The sequence below is a fragment of the Takifugu flavidus genome, chromosome 1 (assembly GCF_003711565.1).
Source record: "Takifugu flavidus isolate HTHZ2018 chromosome 1, ASM371156v2, whole genome shotgun sequence".
Classification (NCBI taxonomy): domain Eukaryota; kingdom Metazoa; phylum Chordata; class Actinopteri; order Tetraodontiformes; family Tetraodontidae; genus Takifugu; species Takifugu flavidus.
In genome coordinates this window covers 6,864,689-6,891,415 of record NC_079520.1, presented here as the reverse complement: position 1 = coordinate 6,891,415, position 26,727 = coordinate 6,864,689, and the positions used below count along the sequence as shown (strand labels likewise).

The following is a 26,727-nucleotide window of genomic DNA, read 5'->3' as shown; positions in this document are numbered from 1 at the left end:
TGTGTGATTAGCATTTCCACCGCAGCTTAAAATACTGGAATATGTGTCCAAATCAGCCTGATGTTGTATAGGCGAGTGGGAACGCTGTCAGAGGAAGCTCTTTATTTTTTTGTGGGTCATTATGCTCTGTGGTTTTTTTTCCAAAATCCCAGGTAAAGGACAAATGTTCCCTGACATCATGTGAAGCTGCCAACCAGCTCAATTTGGACTCTACAGTCCTGTGAAAGCAGTTGTTACTTTGTCAGGATAGGGTCCAACACCACCCTCATCTCACCCAATGAGCACACTATACAACTAATTCACCCTTTCCCCGACTCCATTCTTGGCTAAAGTCCCTTTTAAAACTTCAGCACTGTGAAGTTTTACCTACTTAAGTTCCCTTTAGTACCAAAGCCTAGGCAAGGTTATAACTAAAACATGCTGCAATAGTTGTGTTCACGGTACACAACATATAAAACAAATATACAGTACAGTAGTGTATAACACAACAGCCGGTAATACATAACTAACACAGTTGTAACTTATATATGACTGAACGGGGAAGTCCCCAGTTGGTCAAAGAGCTGTGACAAACCGAATCTAGAATCTAGAAACCAGTCCTTTATATGCACATGTGCCGTGTGTGTGTGTGTGTGTGTGTGTGTGTGTGTGTGTGTGTGTTCCCACAACACTGTTTCCAGCTAAGTCCAAGTTTGCTATGGAAATGCAACATCTCCACCAAGTCCGAGTCATGAGCTGAGCCATATAGATGCCATATAGATGCCATATAGACGCCATATAGACACCATATAGACGCCATATAGATGCCATATAGATGCATCTACAGCACTGCTCCGACAGACGCAGCTCATCGAACAGTGAGAATCCTGCTCAGTCGCTCCACTCGTTTCTCCCCAGGTGATTAACACAAACTCCGCAGGGTCGGCCAGGTTCATTCAGTCCTCGTGCACTCGTGCGAGAAGCATTTGATTTGTCACAATCGGCGATCACTCATGTGACAACCTCTTATTATGACTTTTATGATTTATGTTCAATGAGCAATTATATATTCCCAGTCCCAGAACCACATGTGAGCGTCCGCTGGCTCACATCGGCGGCTCGGCTTTCCTCCCCACAGATGTTTCACCTAAGTTCTTTGACAGAGTTTAGGTTGCTTGTCTATGAATGGAATCAGCGTTTAACAGATTCTATAAAGCCCTTTAAATGCTGCGTAAACTCCCCGTAAATATGCGCTCGCTACTGCATTCAAAACAGATTTAACTGGGCAACATTTTATACACCTTTGATGTACAGTAAAATCACACGCCGATACAATTAAAGGATTTATAGTGCAGTTTGGGATATTTTACGCTGTTTATTTATGATTCCAATCTTATTTGAATCACATTTTCTAAAGCTACTCTACAGTTCACCTCCATAAAAAACGTCTTGTGGTTGAAACGTTTTCCCCGGAGATGTTCGGCTACACAGATATACTGCGAGAAGCGTCTCCGTTTCCACCGGGCTTGTAATTTTCGTATTATGGATCATCATAGCATCATTGCCACTTTAGAAACAAAATGACGTTCCGGTAAGGATTCAGCCAAGACACTACGATGATTCACCAGGAGGTCTCGCTAACGCATTCGGGGTCCAATTTGTCGGAGGGCGCCCCACCCAGAACTTTGGGTTTCACCACGCTGGCCAACTGTTCCCTTCACAGCTGAGAGACCAGGGCCAGATGACCAAAATATCTGCATAAGGGTGGCTTATAACGGGGACAAAGCCATTACTATTGTGCCATTTACACTACATCCTGCTCTGTTTTGACTGGGGGCCTCTGAAACAAGTCTCCAAGCAACCTAAACTCCGCCTCATCCGTCAGCAGGGCATTAATCCTAATGTCGCTCTGCATCGAAGTGTCTACACGGGTTTGTGTCAGAGACTAAGAGGGACACGCTGAGGAAAAAAGAAAAACACATAATGTAATAAGAACGACACAGCTGCGCGGTGTCACTCGCCGCTCCAAATGGTTCATTTCTTTCTCAAATATCGACTAATTCCCACGTCGCTCAGGTACCCTGAACGACAGCCAAGATGAATAAAAAAGGAATAATCCATCTATCTATCTATCTATCTATCTATCTATCTATCTATCTATCTATCTATCTATCTATCTATCTATCTATCTATCTATCTATCTATCTATAAGGGAGGTCACAGTCTAGACAGACACAGAAAACCCTGATTAAATGCTATTAAAAAGGCTCTGAGATATGCACACACACACAAACACACACACACACACACACACACACGCACACGCGCACACACACACACGCACACTACTTCAGGGCCCGTACTCCATCATCTGTATAATTAAGGTGCTTTTTCTCGTGAATATTTCAACAAAAGTCTCTGCAACAGTGCAGCAACACACCCGACAGTCCTCGTTGTGAACACACTTCCCTTAAACGCAGGATGTAACACAGTTGTACTGGAGTTTTTCTGTTTCCCGACTGGGCAGGTCATAATGGTATGTCGGGAAATTATTATTTTTTGACAGGTAAATGGTGATATCACTTGTCTCGCATACATAAAAATGACATTTTCTCACCCTGTTTTGGGCAGACATGGTGTGAAATCCTGAGTCTCTAGTGTGTGTGTGTGTGTGTGTGTGTGTGAGTGTGTGAGTGAGTGCATGTGTGAATCTAATTCTATAGCAGATGGAAGAGGAATAATATCCAAGACAATACTGGCAGGGGGAGCAGCGGAGGGAGTGGGTGAGATGGGGTTTCTTCAAAGATTGATGAGAGCTGATTCTGCGATGGACGCCTTCTCGTCGAAGACCAGAACGCACGATAATCTCATTCACGCCACCAGCGTGTTGCTGCTGCCAGAACTTGGCCGATGTCTTGTGTTGCAAGAGCATGAAATCAAGTTATGGCAGTGTTACGTCCAAATCAGTGACTGGAATTCTTCCTCTTTTCCTTTTTAGCTTTAAATAGGTTAATTATATAGATTTCAGGGAACAAGTCGGTGATTCTACCTACTCTATTACTGTCATAACAAAGCTTTTGCCATTTGAAAAAAGCAACCCGTGCGCGGGCTTGTAGGCTCTTTTTAAAACCCAAACCAGGCCCATCATTACTGTAGTTGGGTTTTAATGAATTGAAACCAGATATTTGTCTCCAAAACTTTTCGAAGCACAAAGAGGGCGAGAGAGAAAGTGGGAAAAAGGGGGAGTTTATATCTGCCGCTGCGCCCTTTTTGTCTACTTGTCGACAATTCCTCAACGCCATCAAGGAGACCAAAGATGTTTCCTCCCTCTCTAATTACCAGCTGTTATGGTTGAGTCTTGTTTAGCCGTCCTCTAGCAAATAAACTCGCTCTGTTTTTGTTTCAGGGGATTTCTCAGCTGCTGACTGTAGCCGCTGTGCGAGCGGGATGACGCTGTCCGGGACGGGAAGTGAGTGGGCAGGACGGGACGATCGGGAGTGCTGGAAGGTTACGAGGCTTCCAGTTTCCAGTCCCGACCGAACTGATCGGATAACTAATATTACGAATAGTTTATTTCTTTTCTTTCTTCAATAAATAAATAATACTATTTATTTGTTGAATGCTATTTTTTTTGGCATTTGACCTTAAACTATTAATTGTTTATTACATATTATTAATGGTTACAAACTAACAGCAAAACCTCTTTTTGTAAGGAACCAAAAATGAGAATTAACACGTTTATTAGTCAAACTGGGATTAACAGCAATACAAAACTGCAGCCTGGGAACTTTTTAAACGGTGAAGGAGGGAACTGGCCTGCAGGTCGGCGTCTTCTGCTGCTCGTTTGGGGGAGTAACACACCCTGCACTCACACTGCTGTCCCTCCCACACACACACACACACACACACACGCGCGCACGGCCATAGATTTGACCCGTCTCTCCTCGGCAGCAGCAACGGGCCAGCGAGAAACAATGCAAACCACAAATCACGGAAAGGCACCTCTGCGGGGAACCGCGACGGCTGCAGCCACGCTCATTCGTCTGGGTCTTTCTTTAACGGCGGGGAACAACACAACCCTACATCTGCCCATAAATCCCCATCTGTCCCCCTGCCACGGCTTCTTGTCTGCCGTCCTCGGCCTGCTGCACGACAGCAGTTTTGAGGGGCCGTTGTTGCGGCTGGATGTGGTGAAGAAGAAGGATGTCCGCAGTCGGGAGGAGGCTTCGCTCTGTCTCGGGGGAGTCTGCTACGGCAGGTCCATCAGTCCTATCGTGAAACATGACCCAGATGATGGCGGCTGTCTTATTTTATTTTAATACTTGGACACTGGTAATGATTCCATGTGAAGGTAATGATTGCGTAAATACTCCCTGGAAATGAGGTGTAACCATGTAAACATGCTGACATTGTAAAGAGGCTCTGGTTTGAGTCATGGAAGGATATAATAATCTCTTTTTTTGTTTGTTTTTTGTTTGTTTTAGGATGGAAAAAGGGTCCTTGTTGTTTTTAATAACCCCCACCAGATACACTAAGAATAAATGCTTTTGGGGGAGATTAATGAGGCCAATTATATTTTATCCTAAATCCGAGTCCCCGGCAGTGGGTGAAGAGTGGAGGTTCTGACCAGGGAAAGAAAATGTCCCTGCTCCGATGTGTTGGAGGATACTGTTACACGCCAGCAGCCCTCTGGTTTCTCCTCTTTCTCTACACTCTGAGCAGGAATGTGCTGCGCTGGAGGAAGACGGTCCTGGCAGCGGGCGGTAAATGGAGTCAGCCTCTTTGTTTATTTGTTTGCAGCGTTACCACGCTAAAGCGGCAAAGGCGGCGGCTCCGGGGCCGCTCCCGAGCAACATCTGCGAGTTAGCAGAGCCCCATGCAGCCATGTCAGGACACATCATGGCGTGCACTTGTGGCTCTAAATCAATATTTTCCTCCATCTCGTCCTGGATTGTTCCACTGGCAGGGGTTCAAGAACGGACGAGCACTCAGTGAGTAGTGGGGGAAAATGTTGGAGTGGATAGACGGGAGGAACCCGTTGCATTTTTCCAATTCACCACAATCAGAAACAGATTCCCAACAATTAGCCTGGACTGACTTGGAGCTTTATTGATAAAAGGTGCAGTAACAGTGGTTCTCAGACAACCATGAAAATGCTGAATATATGACTGCTGATTATGTCCGAGTGCCTGCACGATGTTCTCAAATGTATACAATAGACTATACAGTAATGCATAGTAATGTGTTTAAAAGTGTTTTTACAAATCCTTTGTTTTTGCTGCATTTGTTTCACTTTTGTCTCCCTGCAGATCCATATTTATTTGATACTTTTCTAGTAGTCTGAGATCAAATTACAGTGTAAAAATTGTACTCTTGTTTAAGGATGAATAAAAAAATATTTACAGCCCATAATTCTAAATGTGCTGTTGTGTTTTAAGCAACCGGTCTGTGAATTGATTGTTAGCCACCGTGCCTCTCATATATTCATCTCTTTCAGTGTGTAATAAGTAAATTAGTGGGATGTAGAAGATGTATGAGGAAGGCCGGTCCGTCTAAAACCCAGCTGTAAATCCACATGCCACAGCCACTTAATAATGAGGCCGAAAGCCTCCTGGCATTATTCTCAAGCACCATTGACAGTCTGATATAATAAATAAGGGCGGAAATGCAGCGCTTTATGTTTACAGTTAAATCATTAGTTGCGCTTAATGTTTTGATTTTTTTTTTTAAAACATTAAATTAATTTACTCCGACGCAGCAAATCAACAGAGACTAATGACGTCAAAAATACAGGAGGGAGGTGAAGGCATTGAAACTCAATGTGGGAATATTGGGATATTTGGATAACTGCTTACACTCCGATAAATCTATCAATATTTTCAACATGTGGTAATGGTTTCTAGGATTATTGTTCTTAAAAACAACCACGTGAAGTCAGAGTTCACTGGGAGAATAACATTAGCTTTGGCTGAAGTGTGTGCCACTGCAAGATTTCAGATTTGGAAATTCAACAGAATCAAAGACCCAGCCCCCCCCCCCCCCCCCCCCCCCCACCATGGCCACCACCACCAACAACAACCCTCACCCCTGCTACCGCCTTTGATACAGCAGGAAGCCTGACAAGACCTGCTGCAAACTGCAGTCGCCGTACTCGGGTCTCAGTAAGCGCCTGTATGAGTCCCCACTGTGCTGTGGGCCTGTGGGCTCCGTGCCCTTTGACTTTTCTCCAAACGTCAGACACTTAAAAAAAAAAAACAGCCTCTGACCCCCCACCGCAACAGCTGGTGTTACAGCACAGACCCCGGAGTTACACCGCCACCCCGGCCTTTCAGAGCGGCTCGTGTATTGTAGTGTCAGGGGCCCCTTCCCGGTGTAGAGCGCAGAGCAGACCGGGGATACGTCCCCGCGAATAACCTGCCGCACTGAAGGACATTTATGATGTTATTTTGAAGCAGATCAGCTCTGGTTGTCGGCAAATGTGTAAAATAATTGAAATAAAAGTCGCTGTTGTGGGAATAAATAGCACAACGGCGTGGGAAAGGTTTTAATTAACCTTTCCTTCGGTTATTTCCACACACGCTCTGCATGTGAGATCTTTGGAAACCCAACTCAAACACACCCCAGCACGTCTGTTTCAAACTTTGAATCCAAATTGACAGGCTCCTGAAAAAGTTCCAGCATCTTGAGTAAATCCTGTCACAGTAGGTGGAATCAAAAGCACGATCTTCACCGCTGGAGTGGATGATTTCAAATATTGGCAGCTTTATATCGAACTTTGACTGCTAAGCACATTTGATTTACACTCCACGGATACAGTGAAGGTCTGCAGTGCGTAAAACTCAGTGGCTCCAACTGTATTCTGACCAAACACAGAGGTAATCTGATGGGTCTGGGTCACACTATATATATTACATCAAACGCATCTTTTTTTTCCTCTGACGTTTCATGAAATTTGCCTTCATGTGCCACAAAAAGTGTTTTGGTATCTCTGACAGATTTATTAGGTCAAAGGATACTACCCCCTCCCTGCTCCATTTTTCCACTTCCACTTTTTCTTTTCCTCTTTCTCCGGCTCCTTTTGCAGCTTTGGCTCTCAACCGTGCGGGATTGCTGACATCCGCGTCAAAAAAGACGCCCGCGGTAAAGAATCGAACTGACCTGTGGTGAACTTACGCGCCGTGTTTTCCTCTCTCGGACTCTGTAGGACCCAGCGGAAAACGGCTCCAGCTGAGGTTGTTGGGGAGGGGGGGAGACGGAGCAAGAGAGAGGGAGAAAGCTGAGTGGCGAGGAGACGCTCTCAGATCAGTCAGTGGCTTCATGGAGTTATGCATATCTGATCCGCCGCCATGGATTGCAATCCGCGACCACTCTTTTTGATTCTACACATTTTGTTGTCCTGCGCTGCCCCTGCCTTCCCCATCATCTACCCCCCCAATGAAGGTAAGCGAACTCTCAGTGTGCGGACATGTGTCGGCGCGCGTGTGTGCGCGCGCGCTTGTGTGTATGGTGCGCATCAGTGCGCTCAAGGCAGTGTCCACATTTTTAATGACGGCCCGGTGTGAGGCGCATGATGAGGACAACAAAGTTGAGAGTGGACCCAAACACGGGAGGGTCGGGGACCTTCCTCGGCTGAGCTCCCGTGCGCGCCGGGTAATAGTTGCGTAAACGGGGGATGAATGAAGTGAACGATGGCGAGACAGCTCCCAAACCGCCCATCGGAGAGTTAATGGGGACCGAGCAGAAAACAGAAGACAACTCCTGATGTCTGGTTCGCCTTTAAATGTCCCTGCTGATCTGTTCTAGCCCAGAACTCAGACGGGTTAAAGCCCTAATTACCAGATATTCACATGAAAAAGAAAGTATTTGGAAAAATATGGGCAATCGCGTGTTGCGTAAAAACAAGAATGTCTCTTTTTATGGTCCTGACCTCAATACATCCAAAACAGCTGACTTGTGAGCTGAGAGTCTGATGAGCTGCCTATTCTGTATCTTTTTATTTTTCAAAGGCGCCAACTGTATTTTCAGCTTTTGCACTTCAAAAGGTCACGACTCGATGCATTTTATTTTCGTCTCGAACGCGACAGAATCTCCATCAGCGTCTGGAAACACGTGAAACAGCGCTGAGAACAAGTGAGAAGCTGAATCTGGTCCCAGAATTTCCCAGGTTCTTGGAACCATTACTTCGACGGTGTCCCTGATTACTTGTCGTGGTTTTAAAGTTTTTTTAAAAAACAAAAACGGATAGAAATGCGCTCCGCTGCTGCGAGCGCAGCCGAGTCCTCTGAAGGTTAAAAGTGCCCACGGGGGGGGGGGGGGAGAGAATCCATTCGGGTGAAGATCTGGGTCACCCAGACTAACGGGACACGGATCACGATCACTGTGGACCCAAGCTAAAGACCCGAGCCACTCACAGCAAATTCGCCCGTTTTATGGTGGACAACTGCAATTATTTGGCAAGATGTCAAAATCGATTCGCGTAATTTTACACATTATTGGCTCAATAACGTCACATTTTATCACCGTGGGAGAGAAATATTGTCACGCCACACAGAAATGTTCAAGGACAGACGATTGAATTAATCTAACCACACGCCCTCCCCGTACAGACAGAATAACACACCCGGATGATCTTGGAAAGTTTTAAAGCCCACGAAAATGCACCAAATAGTCACGCTCACACATTATGCGGAACCTATAACCCAAACTAAGTGTCGGTTGGGTGTTTTTTTTTATTCAAATTTACTGCCTAATCCACGTAAATCTCCTGCAAGAGAAAAATTGAGCACTAGAACTTTGTGGACTTTGTGGAACTTCAGTCCGAGTCGAAGCTCCTCCAAAAGGAATCATCCACAAAACATTATTTTAAACAGAATATTATTGTGAATCGGAGGGTTACTCCCGTGTCTGTTTATTATTAATATTTTTAATAGGAATGCTTCTCAGCGGTTTGTCGCAGAGGAAGAAAACGTGGATTTTATTCCACAGAAATGTTCCGTTTGTCCCTTTGATTTCATGACAACTTTTGTCCAAATAAACAGAACCTGAAGAAAAGTTTGTTGAGTTGAGTCGAGCTGATTTTTAGGGAAACGACTCCAGAGATCATTCAACATAAAACAGTGTGTGTGTGTGTGTGTGTGTGTGTGTGTGTATGTGTCTGTGTGTGTGTGTGTGTGTGCGTGTATGTGTGTGTGTGTGTGTGTGTGTGTGTGTGTGTGTCAGAGAGAGTCAAAAAGAGACTATTCCTCTGCACTGCGGTGGTGATGTCGTTCCCGAAACTAAAACCAATGCGTAAATGAAAGGTACCTTTCCAGGACATAAATCTACCAGAGTGTGTCAGTATCGAGCCGCAGCGTCTGCTCCAAATCCATATAACCTGCTGGCTGCTGCTAATATGAACACGCACGAATCAAAACACACTTTGGACCCACAGAAATCACCTCACCTCGTCCAGTTTTTCGGGTCAAATGTACATGACGAACCAACATGGCGCGTAAAGTCCAAGTGCGTGATCCCCCCATTTCCTGGAGCCGAAATAGGACAGTGAAATATTTTCCTCTTGGAGTCACTTTACCAACTTTAATTTCTAAAGGTTTTAAAGAGAAAAAAACCCAACTTTTGTTATATTTAAAAGTGACTGATGGTGACTAACGCATCTCCCCTCAGCTGCAGCTCAGCGTGAATGAAGGGGGAATATTGAGATCGACGGTCTGCTCCTGATCACCTCCAGCCGGCTCATGCACACGCTCCCACATCTGAACTCAGATCACGCACACGCTTTCGGAGCTGAAATTTAGCGGCAGCATATTTACCTGCTTTCAATAACTTTACACCTGCTAGGAGCCTCGAGGTCTGGGAAATTAAATAAAGGCGCATTCTGTCGCCATGGAGCTCCATTAGTGTCACGAATGACACCATAGGTTTTACGGGGGGGCAGCGGCGTCTTGTGAAGACTAGCTGCGCCTAATTCTTATCTATTTTTTGGTTTTACTTTATCCCCCACGAGGTTTCTGGCTGAAGTCTGTTAATCATTCCCGCCGCGACATTAAGTGCGCATTTAATAATTGTATTTTAAAATTTAACGTGACTTTTACTTTTGATGCGATACAAATCTGGATGATCACGCAAATGTTTCCTAAAACGATCGAATCCTAAAGTTTGTCCCAGTGAAGTTTATGGATTGAGTATTTTAAACTAATTATCTCACGGAAATATGGAAGTGATCGTTGTTTTTCTTGCTTGTGTGCGCGGTTTCATGCTGCGCTCTTGACCTGCTGTGAGGCGTCGGGAGGCCTCACAGGGGATATTTTTAGCCGGCTGTAGGGAGGCTTGGCCCGCAGAGCCGAACGCGCGGTCCCGCTGGGACGAGTGATGTTTGAGAGTGATGGGACCTCTCAGAGCCGCCGCAGAACAGCTCACAAACGCGCTTCTTTTAAAAATCTTAGATTATACACACACACACACACACACACACACACACACACACACAGGATTGTATGTGGACAGTGCTGAGACCTATAGGAGAACAGTGTTTTAGAAATGGGTGCACGCAGAGCACAAAGAAAGAAAGAAAGAAAGAAAGAAAGAAAGAAAGAAAGAAAGAAAGAAAGAAAGAAAGAAAGAAAGAAAGAAAGAGGAATGGGGGCAGAAGGGTTGGGCAGCAGCAGCAGCAGCATCAGACAGAGCGACTCTGCGCTTAAATTATTCATAATGGGAGGTGAACACTTCACCCTTTAACACAAGACACAAGTCGCCTGGCTTCCCCTGCACTGCGGCCTGCCAGCCTTCACATGCACATCAGAGGCAGCCTGCAGGGGCACAGCCCTCCTCCACTGTTCAGGAACAAACTATTTTGTTCTTTCCTGTTCTGTAGTCCAGGCCAGGGGGGCTTTCCTCTGCTGCTCAGGCGTTCCAGACTTTTAATATTGCATTTTAAAAAAATACGAAATGGAGGGAAAAAAGCCCCAATCTGAGCACATCTGCTAGGAATCGGTTTCCCTGGTGTAATATTGAGACCATTCAAGGGTTACCTTTATACCTGCCAACGTTTGAGAGCACAGACGTCACAACAAGTGCACAACAGGCTCTTTTGTTTACTCTTTCCTGTTTATATTTCAGAATTTACGACCTCGGATTGTAAAACAGGAGATTCAACGGCCGATGACACAATGTCTCATTCCTATCCCTGAAAATCATTGTTTAGCCACCGGTTCATGCTGACACTTGCATTTTCCCCTCCAGGGTCACACTGCACATGTGTGTGTGTGTGTGTGTGTGTGTGTGAGTGTGTTAGATGGTGGTCTCAGTGTGTGTGTTATGTATTGATTCACCTGTTTGTATCTCTGTGTGATGTTTCGCTCCCTCCCAGACAGACTGGCTCACTTTGCTATTAATACTCCCAGTTCCCGTTTAGAGACACTCCCCGATGGGACAGCAGCTATATGCTTGGCTGACGCTAGCTGACTCTGCATGTGTGTGTGTGTATGTGTGTATGTGTGTGTCTCTCAGCAAATGTTAGTGTATGCTCTCATATAGAATCTGTCAGAGGTGTGAATATACAGTAAGTTTAGATACAAGTATTTAGAACAGCAATATAAAAACAAATACCCACCCCCTACACACACACTTTTATGGGAAAGTGCATGATTGTGCTCCATTTTGTTGGGCCCACGTGACTATCGTGGCCAGCGAAGTGAGTGAGTTGAAGGGTTTTTTCCCCTCCTGCGATATGAGAGCCATCTAATTTTCTGCTCTCAAATTCCCCCGCTCGGCTCAATCGGAGTGGTGGGCTCAGCTCGTTGAGAAATGTAAATTGGAAGCAATGGCCCTGGATGCCGTGCTGCCATTATCTGACACGAACAGATAGCTTCATTAGACTCTAATAGGAATGTGCCTGCTGCCACTTAGCTGGCCGAAAGGCTGAGCAAAGCAGCGGCTCAGGTGAGCAATTTAGCAGCTTTCTGAACCTGGAATGTGGTAATAAGTCTCCCTGCATGTGTCTTCTGCTCGCCACACTCCATTATCCCCCCCCAAGCAGATATTTATCAGACATCTTTGGTGAAAATGATGATGAGCAGTTTTTTAATGGGGCGGACGGAGTAATTCTTCCCAACAAACTTCCTTAAACCGTCTCTGAACGCTGAAATGCGCCTGACAAAAAGGATTTTTTGTTTGCAGTGTCACAGCAGTTTTCCCTGATCCACAAACGCTCCTTTTGACTTTTGTCAGTTGTGTGTGCATTCCTGCCTAGTGGAGCTTTGAATGGGAAAATACAGGGATTGTATTCCTCATATTTTCACCGTGAATAGAGTTACAGCTGCAGGGCCCGACTGCACTTCTGCTACACTTTGCTGTGTCTGTGTGCACTCTCTTGGATAAATGTGTGTTTGTGTGTGTGTTTGTGTGTGTGCTGTAGCTGTGTGTGGTAGCTGTGTTCCCAGCAGAATGAAAGTAAGGTTTGCAGAAGCTTAAAATTAGAGGCCCGTCAGATGAGGAGCGCTTTACTGTTTCTAGCTAACAGGTTAGCATCTTGTATTTTAGGGTGCACATCTGTAAAACAGGGAAATGCATCTAAGTTAGGATTTATGCAAGTTTTACAAGTTTTTTTTCCCATAAAATAAATACACCATAAATTAGAGGAAACTAAACTGTAAAGCATTATAAAACCAGTTATATAGACATTTTTTGGTACTTTATCTTAAAAGCACATGCTCCTTTACATTAACAACATAAAGTTTTTTTTTTATTCCGGTACAATCTCCCAGTTGTCATTCACTTCCTGGATGAGTCCAAATAGAAAGTGACAGGGCGGAATTGTTATTTTATTTTTTTCTGGGCTTTTGGAGCCAGTGAGACAAACGTGCCCTCGGAGAGCAAGCAGACAATCTGATTACATGATGCACTTTATGTATCAGTCTGAGGATATGGAAAATATAAGTGCAATTACCAGTACATTTGCTTAGTGCTACACCCACGCGGCTGCTGCTTTTTACACTGCACGACTCCATTTTCCCCCAGACTGAAGCCCCAACCTGTACGTCATGTAATGGAGCTCTTTGTCTTATTTGACTTCCATCACATTCCAGCTATTAGACATGGATTCCCGATCAGCTCCTTTCATTCTGATTCAAATGAATCCACAGCGTTCCACAGAAGACTCAGCGTTCTATCTCCAGTGGGGAGCTGGGGTTTTTTTTGGTTGTTTTGTTTTGTTTTTGGCCCAAATCAGGAACTGGTAAAGAGTTTTTCTGCTGGTAATTTGTGTGTATGTGTGTAAAAAGTGTGTGTGAATATTCGTGATCCGTGCAGGGGTTTGCCGATCCCTCCTCTGGGATTAAACGTAGTGATAATTGAGGCTAACAAGGACTGCACACTCACATGTTCCCTTTGTTTTCCTTCTCTCTTTGTCTTCCTCACCACAGTCAACCTGCTAGACTCTAAAGCGAGCCAGGGCGAGCTGGGATGGATCTCCTACCCACAGCACGGGGTGAGTATCCTCTGTTTCTGCCTCTCCCTGCATCTCATCCGAGTGCTTTCACCACGGCGACAGATCCACTGACACCGACAGGATGCTGGATCCGGACCCGTGACACATGGAATTGTGATTTCCAAACTCCTGCGGTTCTCCCTGTGTGACGTTGACCCATTGAGCCAAATGCAGATTAACCCACTTTTCTTTAGACGTTTTTGTCCATTCTGTCTCTCAGGTTATGGGTTAAGCGCTCAGAACTCGCCATATGGGGCAGATACTTAAAAGGCATTGCATCGCACGGTCGCCCCCGGTGTTTACAGAAAGATTAGGGCGTTAAAGAGCTTTAAGTTGTAGGCTCAAATGCATCCACACAACAATGCTGATAAGTTTCACCCCTTTTTGGATCCCATTGCATGCACACATGAGATCTGCATTGTTGGAGATTCCACTCGAGTCCTTTAATTAACCAGTTTGTCCTTAATGTGTCGCACCTCCTTCCATCTGTCATCTCAGATACTGTGCACGTCTCCTCTCAGTGTCACTTTCAACCAAAGGTTTCTAAAGTTTTTCAGTACTACAATTTGAAATGTTCAATTTTTATCAGCAACACCCCCACCACCAACAACAACAATAATAATAATCATAATAGGTGACAGTCCTCACCATCCATTAACATCTGCACCACTAACACCTAACACGCACCTCCAGTTGGTTTTATTTGTCAGACCGGTTTGCTACTGTGTGCCCCCCCCCCCACCCCAGTCAGAGAGAGAGAGAGAGAGAGAGAGAGAATGCCAGCCTTTTACTCTTTACTACACTTTACACTTCTTTCCTTCATTAAGTGCTAGAATTACTTCTTGCCATTAGCTTAACGTAATCCAGTCATTTGTTCCACGGAGCTGTCAGACCTCGTTTCCTTCGCCGCTGGCATTATCAAAATGCCCAACTTTGAGATTCTTCGGGAGCTTTGAAGCAGAATAAAAACAGGAGCCAACGGAAAAACAGCGAGCCTCAGAACAATCGCAGTTGCTCCACCGCTGTGTTAATATGGGCTATTTACATTTGAACGAGCGTGAACACTTCCCTCTAAACACCGGAGTGTGGGAGAGATGTGCAGCGGCACACCTCCTGATTACAGGAAGTACTGTAGACGTCCGAATCAGAAGCCAGAGTCATGTGGAAGAATTCAAGCTTGATATAAATGAAAGGTGAGAGAGGAGAAAATAGAGAATTGGGGCGATCGCGCTGGTGATCGCGTCCTCAAGGTGAACCATTCATTCCTCTTGTCATCTACTGCTCAGCTCTGAGAAGCAGCCCGCTCTGAGAGACTGAGAAGGGATTTCTCCTAATGTGGCATTGACACGGCCCCTCACACACACACTCACACACACGCGCGTTCACCGTGATGGAGGAGCCGTGTCTCTCGGCCTGTCCGGGCCCGCCGTGCTCCGGTCACAACAAATTAAGAGCTTAGCCTCCCCGGCATCTTCGCTTTGATGACGCTGACGAGGGTGTTTGTGTCTCTCCGCGTGCGATCCAGATACAGTGTTATCTGTCTGGGAGGCAGGCTGTTTGCTGAGCAGTGTCCGGGGGGCTTATCCCCCTCACAGGACTAAAGGCTGCTGAAGATTACATTTAAAAGTATTCTTCAGCAACAAACACCCAGGACACTGGGATACAGAATAGACAGAATCAGCACACAGTGTGCAAATAAAGTCACAGTACTGGGCAGAGGGCGCAGCAGCTGTGGTTTCAAAGATTGTTTGCTAGCGAGAAACCATGACGCTGAAGAGGTAACTTTAGCTTTGTTTCTTCCCTCGCATTTCTTTGTGATCCCTTTGCTCTCAAAATGCTGTTTCGACTTCAAGAGCTCTTAATACACCCTGTGCACCGCTGGCACTCCATCTGAGAAATCAGCCCGGCCAGCAGAAACCCCACCCTGACCCTACAGCCGCTCCCAGAAAGAGGGATGAGTGCAGGAAAAAAAGCCTTTCAATATATGTGGATTAACAGGACAAAGCGGGTGACCAGAGAGGCGGAAGGAGGAGCAGGAGAAGCAGGTAGTGTGTTATCATCACTGTGTAGGTGAGGCCATAATTGGACGGTGAGCTGAGTTACAGCTGCAGCGTGTCTGGTGAAATGTTTTCTCAGTAAAAATAATAAAAAAAAGAGCAAATTAAACAAACTGAACCCAAACCAAACTGAAGTTTAAGTCCAGCTGACTCTCTGCTTGTGCTTAATGGATTACTGTGACCTGAGTTATTCCAAGGATGGGGGGGAGACGGGTGGTGTTTGGGTGTATTTGGGCGTCTACTGGCTCGTTTTCAGCGGCGATGATCTGCGATCTGACTGATCTGCTGCAGTTGTTGTGGGGGTGACCCCAGTGGCTTCTGTGGAGCTCAGAACATCAGCTGGCCCCACTCTGGTTGTGGACGCACCAGTTCACTCTCACTGTAGAGGAACAGATACTATCAACCTCTCAGCTGCAATTTTAGCACAATAAATCCCAAGTAAAATTTAGCTAGCAAAGAGAATTTGAAACCTATATAAACGTCTATAAATAGATTCATAATTTTCATGGTTAATCCTTCTTAAACCCCAAACCTGCTTCCTAAAATACAACCAGCTCTGGTATAGATGCATTGTTACCCTACACTGGCCTATATACTGCTCTATTAACTCCTGTTGACCTGGGAGCCTTTGAAGTGGGTGAACTGGTGTGCTGGCTGGGAGACTCTGAGCCGTGCCTGTTGCCGTAGTCGTAATGTCATGAGGAGATCACGTTACCGCGCTCCATTTTACTGTCTCTTTAGCTGCTTCACCCACCTACAGCACAGATCAGAGGAAGTCCAGAGCGAGCCCCCGCCCCCCTCCCCTGCCCCACGTATGACCGTCAGGGGTCGGGGTCAGGGGGCACGAGCACTGGCGTGGTCTCGTACTGTTGTTATATATCAATTAGAGGGCGGGGGGGATGGGTTTCACCCCCTTGGAGAGAGAGTAGGAGGCGGCTGCTCATTTCAGGCCTTTATTTATCCTGCTTGACACACAAACAGTTTCTCACAATCTCAGTTGGAGGCGGCTCTACTGAAAAAGACCCCCGCAGGACACGCTGGAGCTCTGACCTCAGATTTATGCTCTATAAATGGATATAGCAAGTACCGCTGGACCACGGAGTCCCCACTTGTCAAACTTTTGGGGGAGATTTAGAGCTTTTCAGCTTGGATTTCTCCATGCTGGTCACATCCCTTCCACACCAAGTCACTTGGAATCTCATAGGGAAATGAACGATTGGAGGGGATTATATCAGGGATGTCACGTTCGGGGGTGATGAGAACGAAGAGGAGTGGTGGCTCTGTGTAATGGAATCTTTCCTTCAGCGGGGGAGCCTCACAGCAGCACATATATTCAACAGTTGTTGAAGTTGTGTTCACACCTGGGCTTGATCAGAATTCAATGTTCAGACCAGCTCAGAGACCAGAATGTTGGCTCTGGGTTCAGCCAGTTTGTATCTCACATCATGGAAGGTTAAGGGACACACACACACACACCACACACACACACACACACACACGCACACAAACTGATAAAAATACATGCTGCCATGCTGCACTCTCTAACCTTCATGGTTGAGCAGAGGTAAAAATATTGTTTATATTTACCCAAAAATAAATGAATATTGATGTGGCCACCCTTTAGAGTCCCATTACCTGCAGTCTGTTGATAAAGTGTAATTACTATCCAAACTTATTATCTATTCATTAATGCACCAAAGCTAAACACAAGGTGTTGGTTCAACAACACGTGCTATTACATTAAATGCTATTACATTAAATGCTATTACATTGTCTAATGTTTGATTGCATGTGTCTGAGGAGCAGCGTGTAGCTCCACATCACCACTGCGGTAGAAAAAAAAAGGGTTTTCTAATGCTTGTTTCCATTAAAAAGCATTTAAGAAGAGGTTTTACTGCCTCAGACGTCCAGATCATGTTTTTTTGTTGCGTCAGGGCCCATCATTGAGTCAGTTTGCATGTCACCACATCATTACTTCAACATATATTTGGTATCAGATGGCAAAAGTGACACGTGAAACAAGGTGAAATGTTAAGTTTGGTGTTGCCTCTTTATGCTTGGTCCCGCTCGGCTCGGCACTCTCGCTGTTATTGTTGGGCCTACAGAAAGCTTCTGATGAATGAGGTGACGCCAGTGAAACCATGAGGGGGGAGACTAAACACCAACAGAGTCGCTTTCCCCCAATTTGCTCTGGCTTAATCTCTCCCTCCTTCTTCCCAACGCTATTCTTCAACTCAGCTCGGTTCACTTTCTGTACTCTTTCCTGCAAACTCTCGTTCTTTTATTCTGTCGCTCTCTCAGGGGTGTTTCATTAACTTCACTGAGATGAAAAGCAAGTGGCGATCCTTCAGCCTGAGAGCCCCTTGAACAACAGGCGTATACTCTCACTCGCTCTATCTCTCTGTGCACACACACACACACACACACACACACACACACACACACATCCCCGTACTTCTATCTTTGTGAGGACTGTCATAAATGTAATACATTACCCAGCTCCTTTTCCATACCCTAACAACCCCAACTGACACTAACCCTAACACTAACACGAAGCCTGAGCTTAATCAAAACTCAATTTTAACATCAACCTTAAAGCCACGTTCTACCTGTCAAACATGGTTAGAACGTGTGTGTGTGTTGACGACCAACCAAAATGGCCCCACTTACCAAAAATGTCCTCATTTTGCTAGTAGAATTTTGATTTTGGTACTTAATATGTAGCAAGTACAAGAACACACACACACACACGCACAAAAAAAAAAAAAAACATGTAACAGAGAACCCACAATCTCTAAGCTCGTCATTAATTTCTGTGTCGGGGCTCAAACCACCTGCTGTGCCTTCGTGCTACAGGACTTTAAACACTTCACTTGAGACTTATGTGGATGTATACGGTATTACTGTATGTGTGTGCGCTTGGTTTCCATTAACGCCGGTTTCCCTGTTGCCTGTCTTCTCTGAAACAGAAAGCACTTCTCATTCCAGCATGCATTCATTCTGCATTTTCACCAAAGGCCAAAGAAGTCCATCTGCACACGGAGACCCATCCATTTTAATGACTGTCATTTTAATCACAATGAGACCGTTGTTTCAGATATTTAGCCATCCATCATCGCCCTGATTCAGTGTTGATTTGCCTGGACAGCCCAGCCAAAGCCACATGATCAATGAGATTTCCCGCTGTGTTGGATTTAAAAGGAATGACCCCGCTTTCTTTTTTTTTCTCCTCTCCTCCTCATTGCTTTCTCCCAGTGGAGGGAAAATGTAAGATAGACACGAACGTTCCTGGTATACTCTCACATCTGTCTATACTCCGTAGTTTCTTTTGTTTCATAGTGGATTCAGCACGTTTCCTTCAGTAGAAGTAGTGTTGTGATGCAATTAACCAAGACTACAGCCTGAGAGTCCTCACTTTTAGAGAAATCAAACCATTTTAGTGAAAGGGTGGGAAAAACACTACAAGGTCTTTTTGTCGAGCTAATATTTGCCAGCATTTACAATATAGAGATTCACACAAATGTAGTTGAAAATCACACTTCTCTGTGAGATATTTCAACAGCCTGAATCTTGGAGATTTGCCTGCAGCAGCAAGTTTACTTTTAATGAAATGAAATAATTTTTAACAGATCTTCTAGTGTGATTTTTTCACCCTTAAGTGTTTATTAGATGCTTAGTATTCTGCAAGAGCGTCCCTGAATCTCAATAATTCATGTTTATGTGCTCACAGGGTGGAGATAACTTTATTTTCCTCTTCTTTCCTCTTCTCTTCTGACTTAAACCTCCTTATCACGCGCTTATCTTTCTAACTTGACTCATTTTCATGGCTCTGAAACTTAATCTCTTCTTCCACTTCTTGTTTTCGCATCCTTTTGCCTAATATTTTCATCACACTCTACCTGTTTATACCTCTGTTTACGTCATGCTCATCTATTTATTTCAAACTGATAATCTCCATCCCACCGACATCACCTTTTTCATCGCTCTGTTTCTGTTTTCCGCCTCCCTTCGTCTGTTTCAGTGGGAGGAGATCAGTGGGGTCGATGAGCACTACACTCCCATCAGGACCTTCCAGGTCTGCAATGTGATGGAGTACAGCCAAAACAACTGGCTCCGCACCAACTGGATCCCTCGTCAGTCAGCCCAGAAGATCTACGTGGAGCTGAAGTTCACCCTGAGGGACTGCAACTCCATCCCTCTGGTCTTGGGCACCTGCAAGGAGACCTTCAACCTGCTGTACCTGGAGACAGATGACGACCAGGGCAGCCACTTCAGAGAGCACCAGTTCTCTAAGGTCGACACCATCGCAGCTGATGAGAGTTTCACCCAAATGGACCTCGGAGATCGCATCCTCAAGCTTAACACTGAGGTGCGCGAGGTGGGTCCCATGAACAAAAAGGGCTTCTACCTGGCATTCCAGGACGTGGGAGCCTGCGTTGCGTTAGTGTCAGTCAGAGTTTACTTCAAAAAATGCCCCTACACTGTGAGGAATCTGGCTTCCTTCCCCGACACGGTGCCCATGGACTCCCAGTCACTCGTGGAGGTCAAAGGTTCCTGTGTCAATCACTCTAAAGAGGAGGAGCCTCCCCGAATGTACTGCAGCACCGAGGGGGAGTGGCTTGTGCCGATCGGGAAGTGTCTCTGTAACCCGGGATACGAAGAAAAAAGCAGCACCTGCCAAAGTAAGCCTTCACTCTTCAATCACTTCTCACTTCTGATGTTTTTTTAATCCTTTAATCTCTGATACCTTTGTTCTTATAAAGGCTCTTGATTGCAACTTTTCCATCTGATAACTTGTGATCAAAAATTAGAATGCCCGTGACATGATCCAGCGCATGCCAAGGCTCCACAGTGTGGGGAGTTCTCGACTTTCACACTTCATATCTGTCAGCCCACAAGCTTTCATGTCTTCTACCCAACCTTTGTCTGCTCCTTATGTTTGTGTGCTACCCTCAACAGAACACAAGAACCCCAGAGTGTTGGTGGATATTGCACTTGCGCATATTACCAGACGTATGTGTGATGTGTTCTCCAGGTCTATGAGCTAAGGACGCAGCACGCCGGGGTTCTACAGTAATCTTATCTGTGACACATCATTAGCCACGCGGAGATCTTTACCAGAGTAGCAAAGATGGGAGCGATAACACAGAAGAAAAGAATGGTCTGGAGTGGATGGTGAATAATGGAATAGTTGCGGTGATGGTTGTGGGTGTTGGTGGAATGGTGAGTGGCGAGACAGCGGCGTCTGGAGATACTCAGTTTTACCCCAAAGTAACAGTGGATGCAAAGGAAAAAAGCGTGGCTGCCAGACGTCGCCTTTCTTCTGCAGACTGGCTGCAACATCCTCATCAAATATCTCCCTCTGGCAACTGACTTCAGCTGGTATCTAAATTGTTTTTGGACATCAACCCACATTTTTCTATGACTATGAAGGGCATCTGACCACCGTTGTTCTCCTTGATTTCACTCTATGAACACATTTTTCAGCGGCACGATGAAAACCAGTAACTCGTTAGCAAGTTTCTTTGAAAATGGCCATTTTCCGTGTGACAAGTGCCAATGTGGAAAAGCAGCTTAGAAACTATCATTCGTGTGGAGGGACTGCTTTGCGTGACCCTTGTCGTTAGATGTTCTCCTCCAGCCCCGTCTCTTCCCTGCACGCTTTCATGTGTCCTCTGGGTCTGGTGAACATTCCCAGGTTCAGCTGGTTCCTCACGCAGCTTCCACTCATAGGCATCGTGATCTGAAAAGTGGCGGCTCCACTGAGCACTTTAAACAATCTGGGGACTTTAATAAGAAAGCAGCCTGTCTTTACGGTCTCTTACAGCTACTTATTATAGCAGCTCCTATAAACGCTCTCGTGTTCATCAGGTCTCCCCTCTCAGGAGACGTGCCCGGTGTTAATTAAAGATCAAAGGCGGACTTCCAGGTTAAGCCCCTGCTGTCAGGGCACAGGGAGGCTCTGTTTCTGGAGATGTGGACCCCAGACCAGCACATCTCTGTGTCCAGATGTGAGAGCAGCTGTTGGAGGAAAACCTCACGTCTAGAAAAGCCAAACAAACTGGAGCAGATGCTGGAATTAAAAAAAAAAAGCAATAAGAAGGTAGCAGAGCTGTATTCATCAGTGCAGACGATAGTGCATAAAACAATTTCACATCAGATCTGAAGGGACAACAATGGCACATGTATGTAGACACATGGCAGACCCTTGCCCCCGATTCTTCACACCCTCCATTCACTTCCTGTCTCCTTGCGAATTGTGTGAATGTTTGGATGTATTTGACAATCTCTTATTGGTTTCAGAGTGGTCTAATGGACTCTAATAAGGTCTTATGTTACCCTGGAGTGGGACAGCTGCACCAACAGGCCCCCACAGCCGGCAGTTGTAGCCACCGGGGGCCCCAGCTCGCCACCCGGCCTTCAGACCCTCCGTGTTAACAGATAGATGAGTGCATGAGGTTGGGTCATCATACGGACAGATAACAAAAAAAGGAAGCTGACAGAGCAGCAGTGAAATGTGCCATTATCCTGTTCAATGTTTACGTGTCACAGGAGCTGGAAACTGGAACCCTAAAACTGAACCAGCACATATAACGACGTTTTACCATTAAATGTCCTGATATTCACCAGTAATCTGTCAATCAGGCGAAGGCACTCAAACAGATTAAGAATGGGAGCTGAGGTGTTTGGATCGAGTCTCTGGCTCCGAGCCAGATGGAGAATCTTCAGTGAATATTTGTTGTTTTTTATTGAATGCCATGAAGCAGCATCTAGTCTCTCTCTCTCTTTGTGTGTGTGTGAGTAAGACAGGAAGTGAGACAGAATGAGAGCAGTTGCCTTTGTTTATACAGACCTCAGTGTGTGTTTAAGGGCTTTAACAGAACACACTGTTGTATTACTGTTATTATCTTCCTGTACTGTGTGTATGTGCGCCTGTACCGGCCAGAAATGTTTGCGAAAGCAAGGATGTTTTTTCAATGGCGCCTTCAGAATGAACACACAAGGTCTGTCTGGCTGTGGCAGCAGGAAACCCTGCATGTGTGTGTGTGTGTGTAGTCTATGTGTGCGTGTGGCTAATGACCACAATGTGTCACGACATATTACACAGCATATAAGCTTATACACTGTGGGCTACAATGAGAGTATTTTTGATATTTCATCCTCCACACTGACGCAGGAGATGTTATCGACTCTGTTGTCGGCGAGAGGAGATGAGGTTTCTGTCGCCGCACAAGGTGAATGGACGTGTCAGTCGTCAGATGGATTACTGTATGTTTTCTGAGCAGGCCGAGGTCTTTCTGCACACAATGCGAGGCTGGATCTAATCTCGCTAAGTCAGTCTTTCATCTGTCATTAGAACAGACTGGAGCAGGTGAACCAGCCCCGATCCACCATCAGTGTGAAATTCCTGCTCCCCTTAATTTGATCTTAAAACAGCAAATGGATGCCTGTCGAATGTGCGTGTGTGTGTGTTCTTGTGTGTGCGTGTGTGTGCGTATTTGCTGCAAACGCACGCAGCTGTTCTGCTGTACGAGGAAAGACGCAGGTTTACATTCTTCCTGGATTTATCAAGACACACAATCCTTAAAACCTACGGGCTCTATAATGCTTATTATAATTTCACATGTAGTAAATCCACAGATCGAGGCAGACGTGTCCCATAAAGTTCTTAAGTTTCACTTCTACACGATTTACCAAATCTTATTATAAATAAAAGAAAAAAAAACTCAAAGTTCAATTTTTTCCCCCTGAAATGGTTTCAGCAGCTTTTTTCTTGTTTATTACGTCCTCTTCCTCACCAGCCACTCCCCCCCATCCCCAATGGTTTTGGCTGCTGGTTCAAAGCCCGCTGTCCCTTCCATGTCAAATGTTTTATATCACTCTCCACTTGCTCGCATAAGTGATTTAGCTGCTGCCCACGTGCTCCGCGATGCCGCGCTTTCCAGCAGACACGTAGCACATCTTTTCAGTCACGCAAACCCGCGTCGGCCTGACCACTGAAATATTCACGTCTCTGAAGTGATTCAGCATCCGTTTTATTCATCGGGGCTTGCTTGTGCTGCTGGGAGTGATTATTTACATTTTTTCCTGCAGAAGAAGACTTTGTCATGCTCTGTCCATGCTTTCTATTTAGATTTAGAAAAAAGTCTGGACTTTAACAAATATTTATTCATTCGTTAATATTGTGCCCCATTTATGCCCCATGCTTGTTGTCTTTGTTCTAGTTTTCTTTGTTCGGTCTCTTTTTGTGTATTTTCCTTCCAGACTGTTGAGGCTGAGTGCAGTGAATTCATGGAGCTGTTGGCTCTCTCCTTCTCCCCTGAAAGGACCCTGTTTGTTTGTGTTGGCCATTATATTACTGCCAGACTCCCCACAAGAACATACCACTTCTAGCACATGCATACACACACACACACACAAACATACACACGCACACACACATGCACAACCCATAAATTACAATAATTCGGCATCAGGCTAATATCCGGTGCATTTGCTACAATATACCCTCTCCATCTCCTTTATTTGTGCTGTCTTTATTTATTCAGTTCACTGAGTACTCCGAGCCATTGTTCCCTCCCCGTGCTGTCCCGCTCCGCTCGTCCTCCAGTGAAGTTGCGCTCATTTATGAACGGGAGCCGCACAGACGAGCTGAGCGAAACAATAGCCTGTTAGCGCTCGGCGTTCACCTCCTCGTCGAGGGTCACCTCCGCATTCATCCTTGAGAGCAGGTGTTCCTCATATCCTCCTGCCACCCACGTTTGCAAAGCCGATCCACACAATCAGATCAGCCCTGGCAGCGCGGCATTCGTGCACGCAGCATGCGGGAATGCGTGCTTGTTTGCGGGGTATGAGTGTTGCACTGTGCTGGGCTCCGCTCTGACACTGGTGTTCCATTGCATCAGCGTTCTCCCCTCTTGTCAGTTTGGTTTAGCGGGGAGGCTTTGTCTGCTGCAGTCTCTTGGCTCTGCACTTGCCTGGCATTTCGCCTTTTTGGAGCTGAACTTGAGAGGAGCGGCTGGAAGGAACGACAGGGTCTGCAATGCACGTTCCAGTGGGAAAGGTCTCGAATTGGGCCGTTAACGCTGTTCAAAACTCCCTCTCAGTAAAAATAGTTTGGAAGCTTTGTGGAGATGAGGAATTTTACATGTCACACGTGTGAAAGATTGTTTTGGATCTTGCTCTTTACTACTTTTTCCCGACTTGTCATACATTTTACAGCCCTTATATCACTGTAGCGGTGGAACATGATCATTTTAAAGATAGATTACTACTACTTATAAATGGTGTAACTTTAAGAGACAGGATTGTTTATTCTCATCCTCCACACAATTCGTTTAGAAGCATAATCCCCCCGAAAAAGATCCAGCAGCTTCAGTTTTTGTCTATTGAATGGCATTTGGGGTATTTTCCGATGTTTATCTATCAGCAGCTGTGTGTTAATTGCTGATAGTTTTGGACTTTGTTTAAATTCGGAGACGGTTTCACTACTGTTTGCCTTTGTGGGGCTCCTAACCTCCAAGTCAAGAGAAGAAAAAAAAGCTAATTGATGCACACTGAAAGCCCACATGCAATCAGACTGAGACCCACTTCACAACACAGCAGTCAGGAGAGAAGTTGAAGAAGGGAGGCGGGGAGGAGAAGAAAGACTGAGGAAGGGTCTCGTTAATTAGACTCTATTTAGATGTAGTCAAACAACGTGAATGTAATGCGCATTCTAAATTTCTGCAGGAAGAAGTCTGTGCGTCTCTTTGTCTCGGCCCATCTTAAATCATCTGTGGATTCACTCGCACAGTGGAACCCGCTCATGCAGAGCCTGTGATTACGCATGTGTGAGCTTTTCTCTGGCACACGGGCTCCAGGACACAGGCTGCAGCCAAAGATGCAGGAACATTTTGCTCATTCGGGGTGTTATTGCCTGTTTGCTTTTCCCTTTATAGGCCTTCCAGTTTGGGCTGGGGGTGTGACGGGTAAAGCCCATCACCCCGGGCCCCTGATGCTATGGGGACTTCAAAGCTGTTGGTAACCACAGTCTCAGGAATTCTACTTAACACGCACACACGCACACACACACACACACACACACACCACACACACACACACACACTGAATAAGGGCTTAAACAGAAATTTGGAAGGGAAGATGGGGTGTTTATTTGTTAGAGGGGCCCCTGCCAGTTGACACGACCACTTCACAGCAGTAAGTCTTTGTTTTGTGTGTGTGTGTGTGTGTGCGTGTGTGTGTGTGCATGTGTGGGTGTGTATGGAACAGACTGCATTTGTACTGTACAGAAAGACATGGTTTGAATGAGGTATTTTTAGGTGCACATAATCCATACAAATAAATGGACAAAAATGTGTGTGTGGATGCTCGTGTCTGTCTGTGTGTGTGTGTGTGTGTGTGTGTGCCTTCACAGAAGTACAGCTGAGAGGTCAACACTGACGAACGACTACTGTGGGACGTCTGACATTGCTGTGTGTGTGTGTGTGTGCGTGGGTGTGTTTTCAACTGGCAAGGACAGCGAGACGGACACTTGAGGGAAACATCCTGTCCGACAGACACGGAGGATGTTTGGAGACCGGTGTAATGTAACGGGGGGGAGCAATTGGGGAGCTGAACAGGGGAGTCACTCCATCATCTGTGATGGATGAGAGGGAGCAGGCTGGATGCGGAGGCTGAGGAGAGAGGAGAGCAGGCCTGAAAAGAGAAGCGAGAGGGAAAGAACGCGGGCTGTCACTGGGTTACAGACCCCCTCTGAACACATGATTTGTGACATCGCAGCTTTTTTCCTGGCTTTACTAATCCATTTGGTATGTGAATTGCTCAAGCGACTTGATTAATAAAGCAAGTTTCCAGAACAACTTGACACACATGTGGACCCTAAAGTAGATATTACTCACAAAGGCCAGTACAAATATTGTTCTATTTCTTTTTTTTTTACTGAACTAATTATTCCAAACTATTTTGGGAACTGGACTTAAATCACATGATAACCAAGTTCCATTTTACCGACCTTTCATGACAGCACCCCTCCTTTATTGATAAATGGGAAAGAGGTCAACAAAAATGACAACAACAACAACAAAAACGAAACCCTTAAAAGTTCTGTAAGTTTAAAGCTGAAAGCAATAAAAATCCAAGCTTGCGACACATTCGGCAGCGATCCCATGAATAAAACGAGGTTATTGCTGTAAAGCGGCCCTGTGT

General features: G+C 45.6%; 1 protein-coding gene across 6 annotated transcripts in view; it reads left to right on the top strand.

The window, feature by feature from the left end:
• Nucleotides 1-7,235: 7,235 nt before the first annotated feature.
• The window catches only part of epha3 (eph receptor A3), a 71,731-nt gene continuing 52,239 nt past the window's right edge, over nucleotides 7,236-26,727 (top strand). For all 6 annotated transcript variants that reach the window (XM_057036171.1, XM_057036164.1, XM_057036176.1 and 3 more), the window contains exons 1-3: nucleotides 7,236-7,419; nucleotides 13,398-13,462; nucleotides 19,541-20,201. In XM_057036171.1, the coding sequence (XP_056892151.1) occupies nucleotides 7,326-7,419; nucleotides 13,398-13,462; nucleotides 19,541-20,201 (820 nt within the window). In that variant the 5' untranslated portion in view covers nucleotides 7,236-7,325. The remainder of the gene's footprint in view (nucleotides 7,420-13,397; nucleotides 13,463-19,540; nucleotides 20,202-26,727) is intronic.